The sequence below is a fragment of the Callithrix jacchus genome, chromosome 15 (genome assembly GCF_049354715.1).
Source record: "Callithrix jacchus isolate 240 chromosome 15, calJac240_pri, whole genome shotgun sequence".
Classification (NCBI taxonomy): Eukaryota; Metazoa; Chordata; class Mammalia; order Primates; family Cebidae; genus Callithrix; species Callithrix jacchus.
This window is the reverse complement of record NC_133516.1, coordinates 24,243,829-24,268,666: the sequence shown is the minus strand read 5'-3', so window position 1 is coordinate 24,268,666 and position 24,838 is coordinate 24,243,829. Positions and strand designations below refer to the sequence as shown.

The window sequence follows — 24,838 nt, the reverse complement described above, 5'->3', positions numbered from 1 at the left end:
TTAAGAAAAACAAGTCATGTAGGTTCCTGGAGAAGCTAGATACTCGTTGTAAGCTACTAGAAAGAATTACAACTCATCAATTAACTTCTACAAAACTACTTCTGGGACTGGAATATAAAAAAGAATCAAAGGTTTTGACTGTGATTTGCAATAAAGGGAAAGACCATCCTCAAAGCAGTGCCAACATCTGAAGTGGAGCCTTACACATTTCACCATCTACAATGGAAGTAGTTAACTGGAAGAGTTTACCCAGAGAATAAAAAGAGACTCATTCAGTTGGAAGCAACTTTGTCTCAGCTTATTTAACATAAAGAGAGTGAAGTCTCTTGGGATGAATGTTAAACTTTCTGGTAGCTAGAACAGGGGCTGACTGGCAAACTAGCCTGTTCAGCCACCCGTTTTGTACACTTTAAAGTGCTTGGTTGCATTTTTAAATGGTTGAGGGGAAAATAAAAATTTAAAAATTAGCCAGGCATGGTGGCATATGCCTTGTAATCCCAGTTACTCCAGAGGCTGATGCAAGAGAGCTGCTTGAGCCTGAGAGGCAGAGTTCACAGTGAGCCAAGACTGGGCCATTAGACTCCAGCCTGAGTGACAAAGGGAAACTGTCAAAAAAAAGAAAAATAGAGTTCAAGGAAAAAGATAAGAGTGGAATGGGAATTGAATTTACTGACCAGAGTCTGTGTCAGATGTGGTGTGTGATTGTGTGTTGACATGGGGGAAGGACATGTAGGCGTATGCCATGGATTACCTGAATTCTGTTTTTTGCCTCGGCAGAACTTAGTCTCTCAGGAGAAACCAACAAGTCACCACGCTGGTAATCTCTGTGCTGAATACTTTATGTGGGTATAACAGTTGGGATTAGGTTTGCTTGCAAGTAATAGAAAATGACAATACTAGTAGCTGAAGATAGAGAGTTTTATTTCTCTTATGTAAAGTCAAAGGCATGGTATAGTAGCTACTTGGTTAGCAGGAATGCAGGCTTATTTTTTTGATTCTAACTCATGGTACAAAGTGACTAATCAAGTCACTAGCTATTATACCCAAATTACAGCTAATAGGAAGAAGGAGAGGAGAATGAAAGATAAATTTTCTCTGTTTAAACACATTTCCTAGAAATTGTGCATATTACTTCTAAGTATATCCCAATGGCAAGTGCTTAGTTACAGGGTCACAGTAGTTGAAAGGGAAATTAACTTTAATGCCAGGTTGCCACATGACCTGCTAGAATTTAGGAGGTCCGTTGTTAAGGAAGAAGGAGAAAATAGAAATTGAGGGACAGCTGGCCTTTTCCATCGTATCAGGTTCAAAGTGTTGCAGGAACATACAGACAGGACATGTAACTCAGACTTGGGGGGACAGAAAGACCTTCCTAGGTTTTAGACATTCCTCATAATACTATCAAATATTAGATTGCCCTCTCACATTCCGCACAATTTATAAAAGCAGTATGAGTTCAGTTGCAGTTGACTAGCTGAAGTAATTATGTATTTTTATGACATTTAATCATTTTAGTTTTATAGGTTTTCCCCCACTCTAGATCTCAAAGTTGCAGGTCCTTGAAAAACAACATCTAAGCCACAGGCCCTGCAGTACCTAGTGGATAAGATGGCCGCGTTGGAGGTGGCCTGTTAATGATACTGTTTTTGTAATTAGTAGATAATGGCACCTGAAACCAACTACATGGCAGTACAGATAGAAATGCTTATTTGAGGGTTAAGTTACAGTCAATTCGAGGGTGGAAGGGCATGATGAGTTGACAAATATATTGATTTGGGAGGAAAAGATGTGTAAGTGGATGTGTATGGAACTCAAGAGGGGCATACACTGAGTCAGTAGCATATAATTGCTGATTGCAATCACAAGAGGGGGTGAGTTAGATATCTCTAAATCATAGAGCTTCTTTTTCTAAAACTTTTTCTTCTTTCTTTTGATGGAGTCTAGCTCTGGTGGACAGGCAGTGGCGCGATCTTGGCTCAACATAACGTCCACCTCCTGGGTTCCAGTGATTCTCCTGCCTCAGTCTCCTGAGTAGCTGGGACTACAGGTGCATGCCACTATGCCTGGCTAATTTTTTGTGTTTTTGGTAGAGATGAGGTTTCACCATGTTGGCCAGGCTGATCTTGAACTCCTGACCTCGTGATCCGCCTGCCAGGGCCTCCCAAAGTTCTGGGATTACAGATGTGAGCCACTGCACCACGCCCATAGAGCTATTTTATTTATTTACTTTTATTTTTTGAGATGGAGTCTCACTCTGTCTCCCTGGCTGGAGTACAGTGCTGTGATCTCGGCTCACCACAGCCTCCGCCTCCCAGGTTCAAGCATTCTCCTGCCTCAGCCTCCTGAGTAGCTGGGAGTATAGGCGTATGCCACCACACCTGGATGATTTTTTATATTTTTAGTAGAGACATTTTTTTACCATCTTAGGTAGGATCTCAATCTCCTGACCTCGTGATCTGCCCACCTTGACCTCCCAAAGTGCTGGGATTACGGGCATGAGCCAACACACCTGGCCCCATAGAGCTACTTAAAAAAAAAAAAAAATCTAGGTGCGTAGACATTGTACATAAAGATTTTTATTTTGTAAGTTAAGGTTGAGGTCCTGGTAATGAGTAAAAAGAGAAGCTGACTTGGATTAGGGACCTAAGAATGACCGACTTTTGAGATGGCTAGATAAGAGAAACTGTGTGAGGATGTAGATGAGCAAGGAAGTGGATAAACAGGAGACTGGCATCACAGGCCAGGAACGGTGTTTCAAAGGGAAGGAGTGGTTATCAGCTTCAATTATTAGAAAGTTAAGTAAACCTGGGACTGAGAAATACCTGTTGGATTTAGCAGCAAAAAGTTGTTACCTCTGTGAGAGATGCTGTTTCCATGAAGTTGGGGACTCAAGCAGTAGAAGTTGAATTACAGTGGGTAGATGAATATGAAATGGGCGAGTATAGAAGGTGGCAATATTTTAAAGAAGTTGTGTTATGAAGGAAAGAGGGAAGGAATGTGATAGCTGGAAAAAGAATATGGGTTAGAGGTTTTATTAAGGTAGAATGATTGGCATCAACTTAAAAGCAGATGGGAATGGGTCTAGTTCAAGAGGGAGAAGTTGAAAAGGAGAAAGAGAAGTGACGATATCTGAGATTGGTGGGAGTGGAAGGGATTTAAAACAAAGAGGGACCAGGGATACCTGCTTAGTTAAAGGTACCTATTAAGATTCATCATGTCCAATACTAACACAAACTTGGGATACTTTTCTCTGCTCCAAGTTATCTTCCTGATACATTTCCTGGTGTCTAGAAGATAAGACTCTACCAGTCTTCACATTTCCTCAATTCATGCCTCCCCCCAAACTCCCACCATCATGAAAGATAGGTTTTCTTTATACTTTTTCCCCATAAGAGAGAGGGAATTCTCCCTACTTTTCTGTTGTAATAACAGTGGGGTTAGAGATGCAAGAGATATTTATTACCAATTAGGTAGTAAACCATCACCTACATTGCAGAGTTCATATGTAAAGTATATGCATGCAGATTTGTAAATATTTTGAATTTCGGGCTTACCTCGTACTATACTTCATTGTGAATGAATGAATAAATAATATTTATATGCCACTCAATTAGAGCCATAAAAACCACAGGATGCTCAGTCCACTCATTCTGCATAATCAGCTTTTGTGAGGGTTTGTTTTCCTAGTGCAACATGTACAGCTTTACCCACTAAATCAACACTGCATGTCCCTAAGGTATGTATGTATTAGATCCTAAAGTAGAATAGTTGCCACCTATATCAGGTACTTTATGATAGTGATAGTTCTGTTTCATTTCTGTTCTGGGTAATTTTTTTTGTTACTCTTTATTATTATTCAGTAATATTATCTGTGACCAAGACTTTTTAAAAATGTAGCTTTTAAAAGATACAACTTAAAATGTTTAGACATTTAATGCTTATTTTTCTCATATTTCTGCTGATCTGATATGTATGTTTTAATTTATTCATTTATCAAACGTGTTATTTAGAGGTGATGGAGGTTCAGTGTTGGAAAGACATCATCATAGTCTAGACAGTGAAACCCACACAATTAATAATATATAACCCAGTTATTGTTAGTTTAGCAAATAGGATTTCAGGAAGCAGGTGCTTTTCTCATCACATATTACTGGAAATCAAATACTTTCTTTATGATGGAAAGGTAAATCATCCTTTCTAATGCAAAGGAACAAGAAAGAAATGGGTTTTATAATCTTACTAAGTTTTTTGAGCTTTTAGAAATGATCCTGAAGAATTGCTGATTTCTTACCTTGGTCTTATGAATGATTACTTTTTTTTTTTAAGCTTTTTCTTTTATCTGGTGAATTATTTTTTCTTCTTTTCAGATTCTTCTTTTTCTTCTTTATAATATTAGAGAGCCAACCTGAAAAGATGAAATGCATCTTGAATGATTGGAAGTAGCTGTTAGAGTGAATTTGTGAGAGCTGGTTTAGCTGGTTTAGTACTAGTTTAGCTGCACTACTTTTTGCTATTTGAGAAATAAATCACCAGTGTCTTGTTTCTTTTTTTTTCTTTGTTTCTGTTAAGTACCAGAATTTGCTTAGTGGGTCAGCAGGCAGCTTAAGCTAAAGTCATTTTCCTTCTTCAAGGATTGAACGTGTATCATCGCAATACCTGTGATAAGGCCTCTATATATATGTAGCACCATGACTATTCTTGGAAATTTTTTTTTCTAGTGGAGATTTGAATCTCCTCAAAGAGAACTTGATAGCAGAAAAAAATATGAACTTCTACTTCAAAGTTTAGCCAAAACCTTTTTAAATAAGTTTGAATGGAGTGATTTTTAAATTATATTTATCTGTGAAATGATTTGGAATATGATTTGAAAAAATAATCCATACCTTTTTTTTAGTCTGCAGTTTTCTCTTTTTCCCTTTTTACAGTTGGATCGACTGGTTGTGGATGCAGCAAAGGAGAAAAGAGAAATGGAGCAAAAACATTCCACCATTCAACAAAAGGTACCTCGGGAAAAATTAAAAATTAATTCAGTTTTATACAATTGCTTGGTTGTTGGTTTATGCAAGGTATCATTATATTGGAACAAATCCTTTTGAGTTCTTTTAATAATTAAATTGTGCAGATAAATTTCTCTTCTGTTTTTGAAGAGCAAAACAGATTCTTCAGATTTTAAGGTATGTATATTGTTAATTTTTCCAATCAAAACATTTGAAAGCCATGCTCCTTGAACTAGTTTATGAAAACTTGAACTTAGGGCCTTAACTAAGCTAAAAGTGGCCTTTAGTTAGAATTTAAAACACTATCATAATTTCATTTAGGATACTACCAACTCCCTGTAAAAATGTGTGTGTCCATGTCTGTGTGTTGCGGGGCGAGTTGGGGGGAATGCACCTCAGTGTCAACAGGTGTGCTTGGTCTTACAGACTTTACAGCTACAGTCCCTGTCAGGCAGCCTTTCCTCTCTTTCATGTGATGCTAAAACTTCACTAGCATTGCCTGTTAAATTGCCTAAGTCTAGCTAAACTTACTTTGAAAAAAAAAGTTTTTAAAAATGAAAACTCAAATATTAAACCACTTTTTATTTCCTCTTACTAAAAGAGTTGAATGTGACATGGCTGCAACTCAACCTAATAATATTTTCTTATATATAGTCAGTGACACTTTTTATGTAATGATCTGAAATAGATATAGAAATGTAAGTATGTACAAGATGCCTTCTGGCATTGCTTTAAGAAATCCGTTTTCTTGGTATTGAGCAGTGAAATCAACTTTTTGATGGTTTATTTAGAATTTAAAGTACTGGTAAACTATATCTGACATAGAAGATGTCAGTGGAAAAAAATGAAAACAAAATCAGTGATAAAAGTAAGAAAAATTTAATTGATGATGGATTATTAACGCTCATAGAAAAATAGTATGAAAAAGGGAATGATTTTCTATAGGACCATCTTTAGAATAGTTACTTTCTAGTTAGTGTCAGGTGAGGCAAACTCCACGTTTTATTTTGTTTTGTTTAAAGATATATTAACTTTTGTTTTGGTAATTGTTTTTTTTAAGCTGACAAAAATTTTATGTAATTAGTGTGTACCGCGTGATGTTTTGATGGGTAGATAGTTTTAATGACATGATCATGAAAAGATTGTTAAAAATTGGGACCAATTGTATTTAATTAAAATGAGATGACATGGTATTTGTAGAAATACATGAATATTTCCTTAAATTGAATTATTTAATAAACATTATGCATCTTTTAATATCTTCCTATTGTGAACACAGTTCATTGCAAAAATGGTAAATTATTAACTCTAAGAATAACTTATTTGATTTTAAATAATCAATTTTCTTTTAAGTAAAATAATGCTATTTTTGCTCATTGTGAACACTCACCTCTTTTCTGCCCTTAAATGCTGACACAAGGCTGCATTACAGGTAAAAAAAAAAAAAAAAAAAAAAACAGTCAACTAAAAATTAAGGGGAAGTATGTCTCATGTAGTTATTTAGATTTTTCAAAAATTGAAGTTGATCAATTGGAAAAATAGTGATGCTTTAACATTCATGTGTGGATATGTGCATGCATTTTGGATTTCTGATGGATTTATACCTAGGAGTATAACTGCTGAGTTAGAAGGTGTATTAGCTTTAGTAGATTGTTTAGCATAAGTAGATAATGCTACATTGTTTTTCAAAATGCTATACTATCTTGGCAGAGTTCCTATTTGTAGGAGAGTTCCTATTTGCCATCTCATTGTATTATGAAACTTAGATTTTTGCCAATTTGATCAGTAGATATTGACATCTTCTTATAGTTTTAACTTCTTTAATGACTAATGAGCTTAAGCATCTTATATCTGTTGGTCTTTTGTGTATCTTACTTGTAAAAATGTCTGTTAAATCATTCTCTAATTTTTCCACTAGGTTGCCTAATGTTTGATTAAATTCTTGATGTATTTTAGGCATATGTGTTTTTAATTTTTATATAGCTTATTTTATCAGTCTTACGGTTGATGCTTTTTGTGTCTTGTTTAATAAATCCTTCCCAATTCAAAATTATGAAGAGACATCTCTTGTATTATAGATTTACTTTTTAGATTTTTTTTTTTTTTGAGACGGAGTCTTGCCATGTTGCCCAGGCTGGATTGCAGTGGCTCGATCTCGGCTCACTGCAACCTGCACCTCCTGGGTTTAAGCGATTCTCCTGCTTCAGCCTCCCAAGTAGCTGGAATTACAGGAGCTCACCACTACATCCAGCTAATTTTTGTATTTTTGGTAGAGACGGGACTTTGCCATGTTGGTCAGACTGGTCTTGAACTCCTGACCTCAGGTGATCCGCACACTTAGCCTCCCAAAGTGCTGGGATTACAGGTGTGAGCTACCACACCCAGCCGCTTTTTAGATCTTTAACTGGGTTTTTGTGTGTGGTATGAGGTAGAGATCTAATTTCCTTTAATCCTCCCATTGGTAGCCAGTTGATCCAGGCTAATTATTAAAAAGTTTGCTTTTTCCCAGACGCTCTGTAGTATATCCTGTGTTATGAATCACATTTCCATATATGTGAGGTTCATTTCAGGCTCTCTATTCTGTTTTACTGTCTTTTTGTCTGAAGTGTTAATATTATGCTGTCTTTAATTATTTTTGGCTGTATAATGACTTCTTTAATGACTAATGAGCATCTTATTTTATTGGTCATTTGGATATATTATTTGTTAACTATTAGTCTTTATCTCATTTTCCCATCAGGTTGTCTAATTGTTGATAACATTCTTTAAAATATTTTTTAATTTCATTTTGATTTTTAATTTTTGTGAGTACATAGTAGGTGTTATATATTTATGGGGTACATGAAATATTTTGATACAGGCATGTAATGCATAATAATCACATCATGGAAAAGGGGGTATCCATCCCCTCAAGCATTTATCCTTTGTGTAACAAACAATCCTATTACATTCTTTTGATTATTTTTAATTGTACAATTAAATTATTTTGACTATTGTCACCCTGCTCTGCTTTCAAATTCTAGGTCTTATTCTATTTTTTTCATATCCATTAGCCACTCCCACTTGCCCCCACCCCTAGTTCCCACCACCCCTCCCAGCCTCTGGTCTACTCTCTAGCTTCCTGAGTCCAGTTTTTTTGTTTTTTTTTTTAGATCCCACAAATAAGTGAGAACATGAATGTTTGTCATTCTGGTCCTGGCAAGCAAATTATTGGTGTCTCGTAGTAAAGCTTCCTCCCTTCTCTCCTTTGGTCTTCTATGAATCATAATTGATATCTTTATTTTATTATATCTTGTGACCTGAGTGCTTCGTATATTCTCCATTCATTTAAGTTTTCTTTAATGGCTTTCATAAAATTTTATGATATCTCTTGTGTATCTTTTGTTATATTTATTCCTAAACACTTGTATTCCAAATGTTATCTTTAAATGTATTTATTTTACCGCTATTTCTGTGTACGATAAAATTGATTTTTTTATATTGATTTTGTAAACAGTAATTTCTTTCTTTTTTTTTGTTTTGTTTTTGAGACGAGTCTTGCTCTGTCACCCAGGCCGGAGTGCAGTGGCATGATCCTGGCTCATTGCAACCTCCACCTCCCAGGTTCAAGCAATTCTTCTGCCTCAGCCTCCCCAGTAGCTGGGATTACAGGTGCACACCACCATGCCTGGCTAATTTTATATTTTTAGTAGAGATGGGGTTTCACCATGTTGGTCAGGCTGGTCTCAAACTCCTGTCCTCGTGATTTGCCCACCTTAACCTCCCAAAGTGCTGGGATTACAGGCGTAAGCCACCACGCCCAGCCTATAATCAGTAATTTCTTTTAATATTGATTTATCTCTGGATTCTTTTGGATGTTCTGTGTATAAAGTCTTATCACATACCAGTAATGATAGTTTTTTTCTTCCTTTCCAATCTTGTACTTTTTTTGTTGTTGTTACTTTGCTGACTAGGAGTTTCATCGTGATCTTGAATGAAAGTGGTAATAATGGTTTTTCTTGTCTTGTTTGCTATTTCAAAGGGAAAGCTTCTATTAGAGTCCCCTTTGACAAACCTTGGTTTTGCATTCTATCCCTGGACGTCACACCAAAGCGCAAGTTCTCCTGACAGGCAAATGCCCTTGCTTTTCTTACCTCTTTGAATTCCAGTTTTCACTCAGATCTCTTGCCTTTGAGTATTCCTTCCTAATTTGTTGGGTCATCAGTGTATTTAAGGAAATTCTAACCCTATATCTTTCATCCAGCATATTTAGTTACTAAAATTATGAAATCGATCACATTTTAAGTGCTACAAAATATTGTTTGATATTAATAGTAATTAAATGAAGATATTTTATCTCAAGAAATATAGTTGAAAATCAGAGAAACACTTGTAATGCACTGCACATTCAAGGAAGCCTTTTAAGTTGACCAAGGTCACGAAAACTGCATGTTATGAATGAAACCTTTAGAATGTTAACAAAGTTAAATATATTTTTTGCTTAATTCTGTCTGTATAATTAAATAAATTATAGCCTCAAATAAATTTTAAATGAGGGAATTAAAGTTTCCCTGATTTTTTTTTTCCCATAGAAAAAGTAGGAGGAAATGTAGCAATTCATTTACAGATTCTGCTTCATTTGATCAGTTTGGATTATCATGTCTTTTTGTGGTTAAAGTTTCAAAGGTGTCGGGAGAGGTTATTCATTTTTTTTTCTCTTTTAAAATTCTGAATTTGGTCTGTTTTCTGTTCCTGACTTAGTACACTCTTAAAGTTTTTGTTCCTTTAGGTAGCTGTCGCTCTGCCTCCCATCTAGCGCAGGACCCAGTATCTCAGCAGATGCTGCCAAAATGTTTCCCAAGACAGGAAGTTTACTACTTCCTTTTAGGGTAGAATTCTAATTTTAATTATTGATCCAGGAGGAATTTTAAATGTTATGGGACTGGCTTTTAGAGTTTTAAATTTGCTAAAAACAGCAGTCTTAGAGTTTTGTTCAAAATGCTCTGGAAGTTTGTTAGACAATATTTTAAATATTGAAATGTCTCATTTCTAAACTTCATGAATCTTTGGAAGAAACTGAACGGTTAAATTGCATTCAAGTGAAGATTTAAATAATTAGAATGCTAGAAGGCTATGAATGATTTTATAGTCCTCATAAAAAAAAGCGACTTCAAACTGTAGATATGATCCTTTTCCTTTGAAAACTAAATTTAGGAAAAAAATGCCATAGACACTGTCAGATTCAAGGACTACCATGTACCTGGGCACAGTGGCTCATGCCTGTAATCCCAGCACTTTGGGAGGCAGATGGATCACTTGAAGTCAGGAGTTCAACACTAGCCTGGCTAACATGATGAAACCCTGTCTCTACTAAGAATACAAAAATTAGCTGGGTGTGGTGGCACATATCTATAGTCCCAGCTACTCAGGAGGCTGAGGCAGGAGAATTGCTTGATCACTTGAACCAGGAGGTGGAAGTTGCAGTGAGCCGAGATTGTGCCATTGCACTCCAGCCCCTGGGTGACAGAGTAAGACTCTGTCTCAAAAAAAAACTACCATGGTAGTCATATATATTTAGAAAATAGTGGTAACTTTAAATATTCCCAGTTAAATATAACCATATGCCTTTAAAAAATTGTTAACACATAGCACCAATAAAATATTGTGATAGACTGGGTGCGGTGGCTCACGCCTTTAATCCCAGCACTTTGGGGAGGCTGACAAAGATGGACCACCTGAGGTCAGGAATTCAAGACCAGCTTGGTGAACATGGTGAAATCCCGTCTCTACAGAAATACAAAAATTAACTGGGCATGATGGTGCATACCTGTAATCACAGCTACTTGGGAGACTGAGACTGGAGAATTGCTTGAGGGAGAGATTGCAGGAGGCAGAGATTGCAGTGAGGTGAGATCACTTCATTGTTTTCCAGCCTGGGTGAGAGAGCAAACTCTATCTCAAAAAAAAAAAAAAAAAAAAAAAAAAAGAATTTTAAACATAATACTCTGTGTAATATTTAGTTGTTTTCCCTTGTTTATTTGTATACATATTATTTTGTGCTTTTAATCACAATGTATATACAGTTTATATTGATTTATTTTCTGTTTTGTACTATATTCTAAATAATAATTTGTTCTTGGATCATCACAATAAGTATTGCATGAAATAGTCCACTAAAGTCAAATACTTTAATGTGTTGACACATTTCTTTATTATTGATCATTTAATTCCCCCTTTATTTTTCTTATTAATATTGTTGTTATAACTGTCTTAACCCTTTTCTTCCTTTTGAATTCTTTCCCTAGGATACATTTCTTGTCTAGGAAGCTTAGTCAAGTCATATGAACTTCTTTATGTGTTATTTTTTTTAGGATTTCTCCAGTGACGATTCTAAGTTAGAATATAATGTAGATGCTGCAAATGGCATAGTTATGGAAGGATATCTGTTCAAACGAGCCAGCAATGCCTTCAAAACTTGGAACAGGTAATATATTTCAAATACCAGTCTTGATCTTTATGTAGTTTTGATTTTCTGACTTTCTCAGTGATTTGACAACTCTCTCTTTCATAATTCTTTTACTTCTATAAATTCCACAGAAACTTTCCTGAACCTAATCTATTGAAGATAGATGCCCTTTAGAAGCAGGTGAAGAATGAAAACAGTAATTCTAAATTTTAAAAATAAGCAAGGATTAAATAAGGAAGCAAGGAGAGTTTTTATAAACCTTGGTCTATAGTGGCTAGCTCATTATAGTAAATAAATTTGGAATATGGTCTGCCTCCTACATTTGTCCTAAAATAGATTTGAGTACAAATTATCATTATGATTAATGAATAGAACAAATGAGCTTTTTTTTTCTTTTGGTTTCTCCTCTATATGATGTTTATGTATATTTTTAGTTAGTGTTTGCTATTATATTAGTTCATTTTCACACTGTTATAAAGATACTACCTGGAAAGGAGTTTTAATTGACTCAACAGTTCTTTATGGCTGGGGAGGACTCAGGAAACTTACAATCATGGCAGAAGGTGAGGGGGAAACACCCACCTTCTTCACGAGATGGCAGGAGAGAGAGAGTTTGGGGGAAACTGCCACTTTTAAACCATTATATCTTGAGGGAACTCCCTCACTATCACGAGAACAGCATGGGGGACACCACTCCCATGATCCAATCATCTCCCACCAGGTCCCTCTCTCAACGTGTGAGGATTACAACTTCACGATGAGATTTGAGTGGGGATACCGAGCCAAACTGTTATTTCACCCCTGGCCTTTCTCAAATCTCATGTCCTTTTTACATTTCAAAATCAATCATGACTTCCCAATAGTTTCCCAAAGTCTCATCTCATTCCAGCATTAACTCAAAAGTCCAAGTCCACAGTCTCTTCTGAGACAAGGCCAGTCCCTTCTGTCTATGAGCCTGCAAAATAAAAAGCAAGTTAGTTATTTCCAAGATAAAAGGGAGGAACACGCTTTGGGTAAATGTTCCCATTCCAAATGGGAAAAATCAACCAAGACAAAGGCCCCATACAAGCCCAAAGCCCAGCCAGGCAGTCATTAAATCTTAAGGCTCCAAAATCTCCTTTAACTCCATGTCTTACATTCCATGGCAGGCTGATGCAGGAGGTGGGCTTCCATGGCCTTAGGCAACTCCATCTCTGTGGCTATGCAGGGTATAGTCCCTGTGCTGCTTTTGTGGGCTGGCATTGAGTGCCTGCAGTGTTTCCAGGTGCATGGTGCAAGCTATTGATGGGTCTACCTTCCTGAGATCTGGAGGATGGTGGTTCTCAAAGCTCCACTAGGCAGTGCCACAATGGGGACAGTGTAGGGGATATAACCCCACATTCCATTCTGTACTGCCTTAGCAGAGGTTCTTCATGAGGGCTTCTTTCCTGCAGCAGACTTCTGCCTGGACCTTCAAGCATTTCTATACATCCTCTCAAATCTAGGTGGAGGTTCCTAAACCTAAATTCTCATCTTCTGTGAATGTATAGGCCCAATACAGCGTGGAAGCCATCGTGCTTGGGGCTTTCCCCCTCTGAAGCAATAGCCTAAGCCTTGGCCTCTTTTAGCCATGGCTGGAATTTGAGTGGCTGAGATGCAGGGCACCAAGTCCCAAGGCTGCGCGGATCAGCAGAGTCCTGGGCCCTGGCCCACCATACTATTTTTCCCTCCTAGGCCTCTGGTCCTGTGATGGGAGGGGCTTCCTCAAAGATCTCTTGCATGCCCTGGAGACATTTTTCCCATTGTCTTGGCTGTAAACATTCAGCCTTTCATAACTTATGTAAATTTCTGAGACTGGTTTGAATTTCTTCCCAGAAAATGGATTTTTCTTTTATACCTTAAGTCAGGCTGCAGATTTTCCACAGTTATGCTCTGCTTCCCTTTTAAATGTAGGTTACAATTTCAAATTTTCTCTTTATGGACACATATAACTGTACACTTTCAGGAAAAGCCAGGTCGCTTTTTGAATGTTTACTGCTTAGAAATTTCTTCTCCCAGATACCCTGAGTCACCTCTCTCAAGTTTAAGATTCCACAGATCTCTAGGGCAAGGGCAAGAATGCTGCCAGTCTCTTGCTAAAGTATAGCAAGAGTGATACTTGCTCCAGTTACCAGCAAGTTCTTCCTCTTCATATGAGACCACCTCAGCCTGGACGTCATTGTCCATGTAACCATCAGCACTTTGGTCAAAACCATTTAACAAAAACTCTTGGAAGTTCCAGACTTTCCCTCATCTTCCTGTCTTCTGAGCCCTCTAACCTCTGCCTGTTATTTATTTCCAAAGTAGCTTCCACATTTTCAGATGATCTTTGCAGCAGTACCCCGGTCTGTTGGGACCAGTTCTGTGTATTAGTCCATGTTCACACTGCTGTAAAGATACTACCTGAGACTGAGTAATTTATAAAGAAAGGAATTTTAATTGACTCACAGTTCTCCATGGTTGGGGAAGACTCAGGAAACTTAGAATTATGGCAGAAGGGGAAGCAGGCACCTTCCTCATAAGGTAGTAGGAGAGAACTCAGGGGAAACTGCCACTTTTAAACTATCAGATCTCCGGAGAATGCCTTCACTGTCACAGGAACAGCATGGGGAAAACTGCCTGCATGATCTAGTCACCTCCCATCATATCCCTCCCATGACATGTGAGGGTTCAAGGTGAAGTTTGGGTAGTGACACAGAGCCAGTCATATCACTTAGGAATCTTTTTTTTTTCCTGCCCTTTGTGAACAAAATGCTTATGAATCTTTAGGTGATACCGATCTTTTGATTTTTGCAATAACTTGAACAAAATAGGAGTTTTAGGAAATGGAATTATTTTCATATATGAAGTTGTGGCAGCTGATGCTCCTTTATTATAAACTTGATTGCTACCAAAAACATTGTAGGTGTTGCTAAACAAATTTTTATAAAATATAAATCTATTAAATATCTGTTAAAAGAATGGATAAAATATTTCATTATATTTTCTCATATAGTACCATACTAAAGTGAAATAACTTAAGACATTAAAGTTTCAACCAAAAGATTGGTTGTCCAAGGATCATTCTTCTGCATATCAGTGATTAATCTTTTATTCAAGGATGCCTCTATTTTTGCCAAAAATAAAAAAGTAGTAAAAAAAACTTCTGTAATAATTAAGAGTGGTGGTTGGATTCTTGATTCTGGTTGATTTTATTGGTTATAATGTGTATATTTTATTACCTGAACTTATTACTATGAACTTAATGATCAGGTGGTTTTTATTTTAATAATGGACATTCATAAAGTAAATATAATTTCCTGGTAAGTTTAACTTTGTATACGTTTTTGTTAAATGGAAAAATTTAATGTTTTATTGAAATGGATTTCTAGTGTAATTATTTTTATGTCTTGGTTTCAAGGTTACATTGAAAAAACATTCACTGGCTGGGCGCAGTTGCTCACACCTGTAATCCCAGCACTTTGGGAAGCCGAGGCTGGTGAATCACTTGAGGTCAGGAGTTTGAGACCAGCCTGGCCAACATGGTGAAACCCTGTCTCTACTAAAAATACAAAAATTAGCCTGGTGTGATGGTGTGTGCCTGTAATCCCAGCTACTTGGGAGGCTGAGGCAGGAGAATTGCTTGAATCCAGGAGGCTACAGTGACCTCAGATTGCACCACTGCACTCCAGCCTGGGTGACAGAGTGAGACTGTCTCAAAAAAAAAAAAAAAAAGAAAGAAAAGAAAAAACATTCACTGACACTTCTGAATGTCAGTGATTCATTGAGCATTTCCCTAGCATTTGATATGCCAGATGTTTACATGATACATGGTTTGTTTTATTCAAAATAAATTTTTCTGAACCTGAGAGCAAATACAAAATGGAAAGAATAATGATTATGTTTGTTGTTAAACCTGAGTATAGGAGCTTTAAAAATAATACGTGGGCTGGGTGTGGTGGTTTATGCCTGTAATCCTAGCACTTTGGGAGGCTGATGCAGATGGATCACTTAGGCCAGAAGTTTGAGACTAGCCTGGCCAACACAGTGAAACCCTGTCTCTACTAAAAATAGAAAAAATTAGCTGGGCATACTGGCACATGCCTGTAATCCCAGATGCTTGGGAGGGTGAGGAAAGAGAATTGTTTGAACCTAGGAGGCAGAAGTTGTAGTGAGCCAAGATCATGCCACTGCATTTCTAGCCTAGACAGCAGAGTGAGGCTCTGTCTCAAATAAATAAATGAATAATAAGAATAGTACACGAATATAGGAGGACCAACTCAAGTGGTGCAGTTAGAAATAGTGTTTCTAGTTATTTTTTTCTTGTTTTTCTATTTTTTGTTCTATTTCCTTATCTCCTTGTTTCTCGATATTTTTAAGTGAAAATTAAAAATTAGAGTTACATTTTCTAAGCTCAAAAAAAGTAGACAGTAGTCTTTTAAGCCTTTCCTGATGAATTTCTGTAGCCAGAGTAGAAGTTGGAAAAAAAAAATAGCTTGACTGGTGAATGTTTATAATAAAGATTACTCAATCAGTATGGTTTCACAATATAGTGTCAGAATTGAATTTTAACCTTCAGATTTTAAAACAACCTACTTTAAAGTTTAACAAAGTGAAAATACAGTAAATCCATAGAAACATACCATTATGTTAAGAAGAAAAGAAATGAACTTCCATGGACGACTCCAGTGAGAAATTATCTCAGACTTCAAAATGAAGCACAGTAAGTGTTAGTGGAATATTGCACTGCTATTTAGGACAATAGAAGGAAGTTAATTTTTATTGATATGTGAACATTGCATTATTTTTTTGTTTTCTGAATTATATTGGCATAGATATTAAAATACGGCTAAAATCAAGAAATAATGGTTAACTTCTGTTGTAGACATTACCTACTACTTACCAAGGGAAAAATACAATGCCTTTGGAAATTAGGCTGCTTTTAAAGGAGATGACATCTACATGTAGTGAAATGGCAGTTATTGATGAGAATCATAGATTGTAGAACACCTTTATTTTCAGTAAAGAAATGGAGCTTCAGAGAGATGAAGGTCACACAGCTGGTTTGTGAACAAATTTAGATACACAACTGGAAACTTGGAACTCTTGGGCTCAAGCAATCCTATGTATCCTATGGCATTTTTCTTAGTTTTTATGGAAATTCCAAACAGTCTTTATTTTGATAGAACAAAATATAACTTCAACTATGAAAAAATACTTTAAAAGAACTTCCTGAAACACATTATTAGGAAAAATTATGGATAGCAAATTAATTTCATTTTCACATGCTACTAAAGAACATTTTGCTGAAAACACTAGTAAAATTCTGACTTATAATAAAAGAATATGGCATATAAGGCTGGTCATGGTGGCTCATGCCTCTAATCCCAGCAGTTTGGGAGGCGAAGGCAGGTAAATTGCTTGAGCCCAGGAATTTGAGACCAGCCTGGGCCACATGGTGAAATCCCATCTCTACGATAAAAAATATACACATGCACACACGCGCACTCAGACCAGGTGTGGTGCTGTGGTGCCTGTAGCCCCATCTACTCAGGTGGCTGAGGCAGGAAGATCGCTTGAGCACAAGAGATTGAGGCTGCAGTGAGCCTCTGCAATGTGCTACTGCACTCGAGCCTGGGCGACTGAGACCCTGTCTCAAATCAGTCAATCAGTAACAAAAGTCCAAACCCTGCGAATAAAGTCTTAAAGTATTTTCTAGATTATAGATAAGGAGCTAGATAGAAAGGAGAAGAAAGAAGAGTAATATTTTAAATGTTATTTAGGATTCTCTTCTTTTTAATATTAAAAATTTGGAGTTTATTTAAATTTCTTTCTCAAAATTTAATTCTCTGTCCAGCTTAATTTATTTTACTTGACTGAGTAAAAGACTCTGTATTTATGATATTGGTCCCTTAATTTAAAAAATTCAGGAATCTAGTGACTCAAGTATGAAGATTTTTCTGCCTGCTGTTTAAATATGTTTTTTGGATTGTTTATGGATTAGTTTTAGGGCATCTTTTTTGTTTTAGTCACCATAGGGTACCAATCATATACAAACACATTTGCCATTACCTATACTTCTATGGAATTATAGCATACAGTATTTTCAAAATCAACTATTTAAAAACACCTCTGGCTGGGCACGATGGCTCATGCCTGTAATCCCCAGCAGTTTGGGAGGCTGAGATGGGCAGATCACTTGAGGTCAGGAGTTCAAGTCCAGCCTGGCCAACATGATGAGACCCCCGCCCCCCCCCCGGTCTCCACTAAAAAGACAAAAATTAGCCGGGCATGGTGGCACACTTCTGTAGTCCCAGCTACTTGGGAAGCTGAGGCTGGAGAATCACTCAAACCCAGGGAGGCAAAGGTTGCAGTGAGCCGAGATTGTGCCACCGCACCCCAACCTAAACAAGTGAGACTTCATCTTAAAAAAAAAAAAAGTCTTCTTTCTCCCATAAATATATACACTGTTAAAAATAAAATTAAAATTAAAAATTAAAAAATACTTTTTTACTGCAGGGAAATGTGTGACTAGGAATTTCCAGATAGTTTTAAAACTTCACTTTGTCCTTCATAATAACAAGTGTATTTCAGATCATCCCCAAATCTGAAATTTAACTGAATAAACAATAGTTTGTGTGATGTGACTGAAATAGCGTAAGAAGTGAGAAGTTTTACATCTTATGTGGATTGTTGAGCTAATTTCTCATTGGTTTCAGATTTCTAATTTGTAGTATCTCAAAATTTTATACATCTATAAAATATATTTTTCTGAAGATACATGTGAGGTTACCACAGTAATTTTTCTTTGTTAGGTCATTTTCTCAGTGTGGCAGCTTCCTTTCAGGCTCAAACTAGAACTTATATTTCTCTTTTGTTTTTTATGACAAATTCACAAAAGATAAATGGAGAAGGAAGATAAGTAAATAATAATTTAGTGAAAACTTGGAAAAACAATGAAACAATAATTACTTGTTCTGTTCAGTCTTTGTTGAAATAGATAATACAGCTAAAAGCACAGAATGTACTACTTAATTTTTTTTTAATTTATTTTTATTTTTTTATTTTATTATTTCTTTTTTATTGCATTTTAGGTTTTGGGGTACATGTGCAGAACATGCAAGACAGTTGCATAGGTACACACATGGCAGTGTGTTTTGCTGCCTTCCTCCCCTTCACCCACATTTGGCATTTCTCCCCAGGCTCTCCCTCCCCAGCTCCCCCCCCGTCCCTCCCCTATTCCCCCCAATAGACCCCAGTGTTTAGTACTCCCTTCCCTGTGTCCATGTGTTCTCATTTTTCATCACCCGCCTATGAGTGAGAATATATGGTATTTCATTTTCTGTTCTTGTGTCAGTTTGCTGAGAATGATGTTCTCCAGATTCATCCATGTCCTTACAAACGACACGAACTCATCATTTTTGATTGCTGCATAATATTCCATGGTGTATATGTGCCACATTTTCCTTGTCCAGTCTATCATCTATGGGCATTTGGGTTGATTCCAGGTCTTTGCTATTGTAAACAGTGCTGCAGTGAACATTTGTGTGCATGTGTCCTTAATAGTAGAACGATTTATAGTCCTTTGGATATATACCCAGTAATGGGATTGCTGGGTCAAATGAAATTTCTATTTCTAAGGCCTTGAGAAATCGCCACACTGTCTTCCACAATGGCTGAACTAATTTACACTCCCACCAACAGTGTAAAAGTGTTCCTATTTCTCCACATCCTCTCCAGCATCTGTTGTCTCCAGATTTTTTAATGATCGCCTTTCTAACTGGCGTGAGATGGTATCTCAATGTGGTTTTGATTTGCATCTCTCTAATGACCAGTGATGATGAGCATTTTTTCATATGTTTGTTGGCCTCATGTATGTCTTCTTTTGTAAAGTGTCTGTTCATATCCTTTGCCCATTTTTGAATGAGCTTGTTTGTTTTTTTCCTGTAAATCTGTTTGAGTTCTTTGTAAATTCTGGATATCAGCCCTTTGTCAGATGGTAAACTGCAAAAATTTTTTCCCATTCTGTTGGTTGCCGATCCACTCTAGTGACTGTTTCTTTTGCCGTGCAGAAGCTGTGGAGTTTGATTAGGTCCCATTTGTCTATTTTGGCTTTTGTTGCCAATGCTTTTGGTGTTTTGGTCATGAAGTCCTTGCCTACTCCTATGTCCTGAATGGTTTTGCCTAGATTTCCTTCTAGGGTTTTTATGGTGCCAGGTCTTATGTTTAAGTCTTTAATCCATCTGGAGTTAATTTTAGTGTAAGGTGTCAGGAAGGGGTCCAGTTTCTGCTTTCTGCACATGGCTAGCCAGTTTGCCCAACACCATTTATTAAACAGGGAATCCTTTCCCCATTGCTTGTTTTTGACTACTTAATATTTTAAAGCAAAATGATCTGTATGCTGCTGGTGTAGATGTAAATGTTTTATTTTTATTGGCATTTTGTTTTGTAAGAAGCATATACATAGATTAAAGATTAATACTATTTGTGGCCTTTAAGTCAGTTAGAATGGTGATCATTAACTCAGGAGACAACAGATGCTGCAGAGGATGTGGAGAAAAAGGAACACCTTTAAACTGTTGGTGGGAGTGTAAATTAGCTCAACCATTGTTGAAGACAGTGTGGCGATTCCTCAAGGATCTAGAAATAGAAATTCCATTTGACCCAGCAATCTCATTACTGGGTATATGCCCAAAGGATTATAAATCATTCTATTATAAAGACACATGCACATGTATGTTCATTGCAGCACTGTTTACAATAGCAAAGACCTAGAACCCACCCATATGCCCATCAATGATAGACTGGACAAAGAAAATGTGGTACCTTTACACCATGAAATACTACGCAGCCTTAAAAAGGATGAGTTCATGTTCTTTGTAGGGACGTGGTTGAACCTGGAAACCATCATTCTCAGCAAACTGACACAAAAACAGAAAACCAAATACTTCATGTTCTTGCTCATAGGTGGGTTTTGAACAATGAGAACACATGAGCACAGGAAGGGGAGTATCACACACTGGGGTCTGTTGGGCGGGGGGCTAAGGGAGGGATAGCAGGGGAATGAGGAGATTGGGGAGGGATAACATGGGGAGAAATGCCAGATAAGGTGATGGGGGGATGGAGACAGCAAACCACCTTGCCGTGTATGCACCTGTTCAACAGTCCTAAATGATCTACACATGTAGCCCAGAACCTAAAGTACAATAAAAAGAAAATTAAAATCAAAAAAAAATTTTTTAATGGGGATGGGCAATTGGGAGAAACATTTATTTAGCTAACATTTTATAATCTTTGACATCCTCAGTTTATGAAAACTTTTCATTTGTCTTGGATTTATATAGCTAATTCCTACAGTGATTATTTTCCTTAATTTTAGGAGCACCTTATTAAGTAAGATGAGGTGAAATACTATCTGTATTTTATAGCCATGATTGTTGAGGCAGAAAATAATAGTAGAGATATGCCCAAGTACGCTAAGTCCTACCAGAACTTTCTATAACATAATATTTGAAGAACTTTTTGAATATTCCTGAAATTTTCAGATTCTTAAGAGTTGGAATTAATTATAAAAATGCATATGTCTATAAAAAGTAAATAAAATGCAATAGATACTTTTGATTATTTTGTTAGGTTCTGAGCTTAAGCTTGTACCTTAATTCTTGCTTTATTTTCGTATCATGCTAGTTCTTTGCTTATTTTGCACATTTTTCGTTTTCATTCTTTTACCACCTTTCCCTTATGTTTTAATCCTGCCCCGTTTTTTCACATGACAGGAAAAAGCCCGATCATATCAGGTACCAAATGGCTTCCATCCCTTTACCCTCATCTTACTCCAGTTTCCTTTTTGGCACGAGAAAGCTCATAATTAACTTGCATTTCAGTTGGATTACTTGCAATGGATAAAAAGTCTCTTTATGTTTTAAATTGGGAAGAAAATATAAACATTTTATTTGAAAAATGGAATTACACCTTTTAATTGCACATCTCCTCAATTTGTTTTAATCTGTAAAGAAATACTTGATTTGTTTATAATTAGCCAAAGAAGATAGAGACTGAATAATAATATCCTTTTTATATATCTTATTTTTTAAAAAAGGGAAAGGCTGTACATGGTGACTCACACCTGTAATCCCAGCATTTTGGGAGGTTGAGGTTGGAGAATCACTTGAGCCTAGGAGTTGGAGACTAGTCTTGGCAACATAGCAAGACCCTGTCTCTGCCTAGATAGGTAGGTAGGTAGGTAGGTAGGTAGAAAGAGATTAGCTGGACGTGGTGGCATGCCTCTGTAGCCCCAGCTACTCCAGAGTCTGAGGTGGAAGGATCACTTGAGCTCAGGATTTCTAGACTGCACTGAGCTATGATCGCACCGTAACACTCCAGGCTAAATGACAGGGCAAGCCTTGTCTCTCAAAAAATTACATATATGTATAAACAAATAAAAATAGAGAGAGAAATAAGCTAGTAAACTCTTTTAAAAAATTGGAGCAGTAACTAGGATTAGTCATTTGGGTAAAACCATGATGATTTTGTTGAAAGAATACATTGTCAGTTCCCCTTTTTTTGCCATTTATTTTCTTTGTATAAAAATAAATTGAAGTAAAGGAGGGTACATGTTCAGGCTTTTAATTTTTATCAGTTGTTTACCTGTTTGGCACTTACATGAATGTGTAAATAATCCCATCATCTGTATAGTTCTAGTTATAAAGCTTCTACAGATTTAGAAGTTTGACTTTTACTTATGTTCTTGATTTCAAGAGTAGTTTGGGGACTAGTGATCAAACATAATAAAAGATAATTTGATTATTTTGTTTATGTATTTTTTTCTTTTCTTGTCCAAATTTTGTCATTCAGATGCTCTAATTGTTATATTAAATAATATTTACAATATAAATGTATTTTAAAAGTATATTTAGAATTTAATAAAATATATTGAGTTATTTCAGTTTGAGATACAAAGTGGTACCTTATTTTTCTTAATGAAGCAAGAAATTTTTCTATTTTAAAAGCTGTCTTGTATTTTGGCTTTGTGGTCAGTTTCTAAATCCAAATATTGTTTTCTTGGGTCTAGTTCTTTTTTTTTTACTTTCAAATTGTAGATACCAAGTACTTAAATTATTAAGTATTTTTTCTCTATTTCACTGTCCATGAATTGTTTTTAAGTCTTAATTTTTCTTTTCTTAGAAATGTTAATAACAACTAGGGCCAGGCGTGGTAGCTCACACCTGTAGTCCTAGCACTTTGGGAGGCTGAGGCAGGTGGATTGCTTGAGACCAGGAGTTAGAGATCAGCCTGGCCATCATGTTGAAACCTCGTCTCTACTAAAAATATAAAAATTATCAGGGTGTGGTGGTGTGTATCTGTAATGCCAGCTATTCAGGAGGCTAAGTTACCAGAATCACTTGAACCTGGAAGGCGGAAGTTGCAGTGAACTGAGATCGCAGTACTGCACTTCAGCCTGAGCGACAGTGAGACTATACCTCAAAAACAACAAGAACAAGGAAGTGTTAATAACTAGGATTATTCTATAGAAAGAATTGAAAATTATATTTTACTTACCTGATTAAAGTTTTGGTCAATGTAGGTTATTCGTTTTTTAAATTTATAGTAGCAAGGGAGGAATGATAGCATCATAAGACACACAAATTATTCAGAAAATGTTTTCTATCTAGGATATATGACATTTATCCTTAAGAGATGTAAAATTTAGAGTTTATATTTTCTTTCCTGAGTTTACAAAGCTGATGGTATGATAATGTCATTCAGAAGCAGGTAGATGGCAGAGGAACTGGGTTTCAGAAATACATAACGATCTTTAGAGTTAATCGGTTAGAGCTCTGACAAAAATGTAAGTTTTAATTTAGCATTTTGATATTATTTTCAGAAGATATTGTCCTAAGATGCAACAGATCAAGAGAAATTAATTTTTGAAGACCTCAGAAGCATGAAAAGTTTACATAAGTGTTTTTTTGTTGTTCAAACTCTGTAGCTTTCATCAAATTATAGAATATTACTATGATATAAAACAAATGAATTTTTATTACTACATTCATCCTACCTCAAATGATTTCTGCATAAACTAATCAGTATCAGAGATTGTTTCCATTGCATGTCATCCCATGTGGCAGGGGTGCACCATTTTGTTTGTTTATAGGTATTTCCTTAACATTTCTAACCAATTATCGTCCCAAAGTAAACCCAGAAGTTCTTCCTTTTCTAGCTTACCTCTCGATGATTTGCGCTTAGAGGCAACCCACCTCATTTTATCTAGATGCTTATTTAACAAACTCTTTTTTAATGGTAAAGTTGATTCCTTTTTCAGTGGTAAGAAAACGTAATAGTCTATCTAGTAAATGACTTTAAAATGGAAAAGCATCTTCTAGTCATGTTATGAGAACAACTTTGGATAATTAACTTAATTTTTAAAAATAGAAATTCTAAATGTCTAAATACAATTTCTAATGTTTTGTATTAGTATCAATGAAAAGGTAGAATATCTGCTAATTGATTAATAACTAATTATGATAGAAATCATCTCACATGAAACTAATTTTAAAGTAATGATTCAAATACTGTTTTACCTTTCATGCTTGATAAGAAGTTTGGCTTTCTTTTCTGAATGGCTTTTGGCTGTGAATTTTTTTATGCCTTTAGGTCTTTTATTGTTTTAATAAACTAGAATTAGTAAATATGTTATACATAGGTTAGATTTTTCTTCTAAAGAAAATTGTAAGTAAATTGTTTGCCTAATTATTTACAGTAGTGAGCAGAACCACATAAATAGTTGAGTGAATCATTTGTAGTAATAACTTCGATTATTTTGCTTAGCAGTAAATTTGTATGAAAATAAGGCCAAGCTAATTTGTGATTATCTCTTGTTAGATGTCAGTTCTAACATTAGTTTTCTGTTTTGCTTGTCCAATCAAACTCTTACTGAATTTTCTTCTGAAATGTTGAAAATAAAGCACGATTTATTTCAGTGTTTTACTGTATACAAGTGGATTTTTTTTTCTTTCTTTTTTTTTTTTGAGATGGAGTCTTGCTCTGTCGCCTAGGCTGTGGTACAATGCTGTTGCCCAGGCTGGAGTGCAATGACGTGACCTTGGCTCACTGCAACCTCTCCTTTCTGGGTTCAAGTGAATCTCTTGCCCCAGCCTCCCCATTAGCTGGGATTACAGGTGCCTGCCACCATGCCTGGCTAATTTTTGTATTTTTTTTAGTAGAGATGGGGTTTCACTGTGTTGGTCAAGCTGGTCTTGAACTCCTGACCTCAGGTGATCCACCCAGCTCAGCCTCCCAAAGTGCTGGGATTTCAGGTGTGAGTCCTCATGCCCGGCCACAAGTGGATACTTATATTCACAATATACATTTATACCAACTTTATAAGAAAAGAAATTAT

The 24,838-nt window shown here is 36.2% G+C and overlaps 1 protein-coding gene across 20 annotated transcripts in view; it reads left to right on the top strand.

Annotated features, from left to right (window-relative positions):
• Window positions 1–24,838, top strand: part of ACAP2 (ArfGAP with coiled-coil, ankyrin repeat and PH domains 2) — a 166,507-nt gene that overhangs the window by 104,315 nt on the left and 37,354 nt on the right. For 7 of the 20 annotated variants that reach the window (XR_013527223.1, XM_078350548.1, XM_078350545.1 and 4 more), the window contains 2 exons: window positions 4,926–5,000; window positions 11,348–11,460. Coding sequence is in view for 18 of the 20 variants with exons in the window: in XM_078350548.1 (XP_078206674.1) it covers window positions 4,926–5,000; window positions 11,348–11,460 (188 nt within the window). In the remaining 2 variants the exon portion in view is untranslated. Of the gene's footprint in view, window positions 1–4,925; window positions 5,001–6,417; window positions 6,430–11,347; window positions 11,461–21,215; window positions 21,237–24,838 lie in introns of all 20 variants that reach the window. The other 13 variants (XM_078350547.1, XM_078350544.1, XM_035274940.3 and 10 more) reach the window with 3 other exon arrangements.